Source organism: Mus pahari, chromosome 18 (assembly GCF_900095145.1).
Source record: "Mus pahari chromosome 18, PAHARI_EIJ_v1.1, whole genome shotgun sequence".
NCBI classification, from domain to species: domain Eukaryota; kingdom Metazoa; phylum Chordata; class Mammalia; order Rodentia; family Muridae; genus Mus; species Mus pahari.
Genome location: NC_034607.1, coordinates 5,174,754 through 5,178,549, shown reverse-complemented (window position 1 = coordinate 5,178,549; position 3,796 = coordinate 5,174,754). Strand labels below are relative to the sequence as shown.

General features: G+C 40.4%; 2 protein-coding genes across 2 annotated transcripts in view; both read left to right on the top strand.

The window, feature by feature from the left end:
- LOC110336019 (olfactory receptor 1361-like) overlaps positions 1-33 on the top strand; it is a 69,152-nt gene extending 69,119 nt beyond the window's left edge. The window contains exon 2 of the mRNA XM_021218443.1: positions 27-33. Coding sequence (XP_021074102.1) covers positions 27-33 — 7 coding nt within the window. The remainder of the gene's footprint in view (positions 1-26) is intronic.
- Positions 34-72: 39 nt separating this feature from the next.
- LOC110335933 (olfactory receptor 1361-like) lies at positions 73-1,002 on the top strand. The gene has a single exon (XM_021218377.1). It carries the CDS (start codon positions 73-75, stop codon positions 1,000-1,002), a length of 930 nt encoding a protein of 309 aa, XP_021074036.1.
- Positions 1,003-3,796: the final 2,794 nt, after the last annotated feature.

Sequence of the window (3,796 nt, the reverse complement as noted above, 5' to 3'; positions counted from 1 at the left end):
GGGTTGATGCTCATTCAATCCTGCAGAGAGTGAATTGTCTTCACACCAACTTCTTGAAATACAAGACCTACGATGAACTGCAGCCAGGCTCCTACATTTATCCTCTTGGGACTGTCNAGNGANCCAGAGAAATGGCAGCCCCTCTTTAGCATCTTNCTNGNTCTCTANTTGCTGGGNNTTTTAGGGAANCTGCTACTTCTGTTAGCTATTGGTGCTGATGTCCACCTCCACACCCCCATGTATTTCTTCCTCAGTCAGCTCTCACTCGTGGATCTTTGCTTCATCACCACCACAGCCCCTAAAATGCTGAAGGCTCTGTGGACTGGAGATGGATCAATCTCATTCTCTGGATGCCTGACTCAGTTGTACTTCTTTGCTGTTTTTGCTGACATGGATAACCTGCTTCTAGCAGTCATGGCTATTGACCGCTATGCTGCTATCTGCCACCCACTGCTATACCCACTTCTAATGACTCCTTGTAGATGTAGAGTTCTGGTGAGTGGGTCATGGGGAGTAGCTCATTGTGTGTCTCTGACACACACTTTGTTGCTCTCTAAGTTATATTTTCATACCAATCNAGAGATTCCTCATTTTTTCTGTGACTTTGGACCTCTCTTATTGTTTTCCTGCTCTGATGCTCAACTTAATGAAGGTCTGATGATGGCTTTGGCTGTAGTTTTGGGAATCAGTGCACTGCTCTGCATTGTAAGTTCTTATGGTTGTATTTTTTATGCAGTGGCTAGGGTTCCATCAGCACAGGGNAAAAGGAAAGCCTTGGCTACATGCAGTTCCCACCTCTCTGTAGTCCTCCTTTTCTACAGCACAGTCTTTGCTACCTACCTGAAGCCCCCATCTAGTTCTCNTTCCTCTGAGGAGGTGGTAGCTGCTGTCATGTATACTCTGGTAACACCCACTCTGAACCCCTTCATTTATAGTCTGAGAAACAAGGATGTTAAGAGTTCATTGAGAAGGATCTTGAACATGGTGAAATCTCAGGACTAAGGAAGGATCATGCCCTGCATCACTATCACACATGCAAAGTGAGTCAGGAGAATTACATGATTGCTATGGATAATCTTCAGTGTTAACTGGACTCCATTTGGAATCACCTTCAATGCACACCTATGGGCATGTCTGGGAAGTTATCTCTGGAGAGATTTCATTGAGGAGGAAAGATGCACTTTGAATGTAGGTGGAACCATTTATACCATAGAATCATCATAGTTTGATAAAGGGAAAAAGAAAAAACCCTAGCTTACTATCATTATTCATTCCTTTTTGCTTGTTGACCACACATGCAATGTGACCTGTGACCCCCATCTCCCTTCTGTGTTTTTCTCATCTTGATATATTGTATTCTTCAAACCATGAATAAAATGAAACTTTCAATCCTACATTGCTTGTCAGATGTTTTGCCACAGCAACGAGACAAATGTCAAATAAAATGACCTACTGGAAATAATACTGTTTTGGGTTGTATATTCTTAATTTGTCTGCTTATACTCCTATTCCTGATGCATGAATATCTATTACAATCTGTTACAGTAAACTTCCAACTCCAATAAGCCCATGCAAATGCACACAACTCAGTTTTCATATTTATAATCTGTAGATTGGGCAGATCTATCACTACACTTATCTTCTGCCCAGTTATTAGATCCCTTGCTACTTGAGGCTTCTCCTGGCCATATGGTTCTGCTCCATTCTCCTCCTTTCTTCCTCCATCATCCCCTACACTTTCTCTACTCACTAAGACCTCCAGCCCCACCTTTCTCTTCTACTGCCCAATCACAGGCTCCACCCTTTATTTGACCAGTTAGAAAGGGGAGAAGTTTCACAGGGAATCCTCTGATTAAGTGATCCAGTCCTCCTTGGGACAACAACTCCTGAGGGAGCAAGATTAACAGCAGAATACAAACAGCACCAGGGCGACTCACAACATTTTCCCCTTTTTGTCCAACTAAAAGGTAGTAGAGTTTGGGTATACAATGAGAAATTAGGGCATTGCCTTACAATTTCCTTGGCTTGTTGCTAAGTGATAGAGAATTCTTTCTTTAAACCTTTGCTGTTAACATGGTGGGTTTTTTAATGGAATTCTGAAGCCTGTTACACTTCTCATCAATAGATGCTCAATTTCATTATTACTTTGTGCCAGAGGGCCTGGAAGACCTATATGGGATCTTATGTGTATTATATATACTGAATGACTCCTATTCCTGATCATTTGTTGTAGCTGAGTAAATACTGAAATTAATTCAGAATCATCCGGAATATGTTCAGCAGTCTTTATGTCTAAAACAACACTTGTGCTGTAAGACCCCAACTCAATTTGTTTCTTAGACCCCACCTCAATTTGTTTCTTAGACACCTAAAAAGAGTTTTTCGTTCTTTTGCCTTCAGCCTGAGTTACTAATTACCTCTGGAACTGGCTCATCTTAAACTCAGACTGGTACAGGAAACCTTATATCCTTCTACCTGATAGCTAGAAAAGCGATAACTGCTGGATGGCCCACCAGGCACCTGCTTTCTGGTATTAAAAGCCACGAATGTTTACCAAAAATAGCTTATAACCCCTACGCCATAAATGAGCCATACAGTTCTGCCGGAGAAAAGCTGTAAACTCAACTCTCTTTGTGAGCTGCCCCCCTCTTTCTTATGGTCTTTCCTTTAAAAGCCTGCAGTTGAAACTGCTTGGGGGTTGATCTCCTATGAGCTCGTCCTCAACATGTTGATTTTTCCTGATTAAACCTCATGCATATTGCATCAAGAATGGTTTCTCTTGAGTTATTAGGGCGTCATCTCATTCTGGGACTGGAGCAAGGATATCCCCTGGAATGGGGGTCTTTCAGTGCATATTGAGAGTCAGTTACTATATTGAGAGACTTTGAAAATAATGCAACACTGTGAGTATTGAATATAATTCAGATTTTTGAACCAACTGACAGGGACTCTTACTTACATCATCTAACTTGTATTCTGCCTTTCCTGATTTATTAGCACTTAATTTTCCATGTAAAATGTAGGGGCACCAGAAATTAGCATTATTTTTATTATACAAGGAAGAATCCAATTAGTTCTTTGTATGAACTGAAGTCACTTGCTTCTAGAGTATCTGTTATTAATCTCTCCCAAGAAAGTACTGCATGCTTTTTCCCCAGGATCATCTTGTGCCCATAATGAAGCACTCTCTGCATTTGTAAAAGGTACCAAAATTTCAGCTGGATACATTCCAACTAATTGTCAAAGTCCCATTTTTCCTTTTATTATCAATTCAGAGATCTTCTCTATGTAGGATTTTAATTCCCTACTCTGTCTATGAGCTAAAATGTCAATTCTAAGATAAATCTTCACTCTGTCTGGGAATTCCAGTAGGGGAATGAATGGAAGGTAAAATAACTAAGATCCCAGGCCACCTTTGGATCAATAGGATCCAGATGTGTATTCTGCAATTTCCTTTCTACCAGTTATTCTTTCTCAGCCCCAACTGATAATTTCATCGGGCTATTTAAACCTTTATCACCTTGCAAGGCTTGGAATAAATTGCTTAGGTCATGAGTAGCCAAGCCAATAGCAGGCCAAAGCCACTTAATATCTTCCAGTAACTTCTGAAAATTATTAAGAGTCCTTAATTGGCTTCTTCTGATTTGTACCTTTTGTGGCCTAACCTTTTACAAACCTATTCTATATCCTAGATAATTAACGAAACCCTCTCTTTGTATTTTTTCAGTGGCAATTTGCAATCCCCAGCAAGGCAAGGTTTTGTTTTGTTTTGTTTTTTGTTTTTTACTTCATCAAA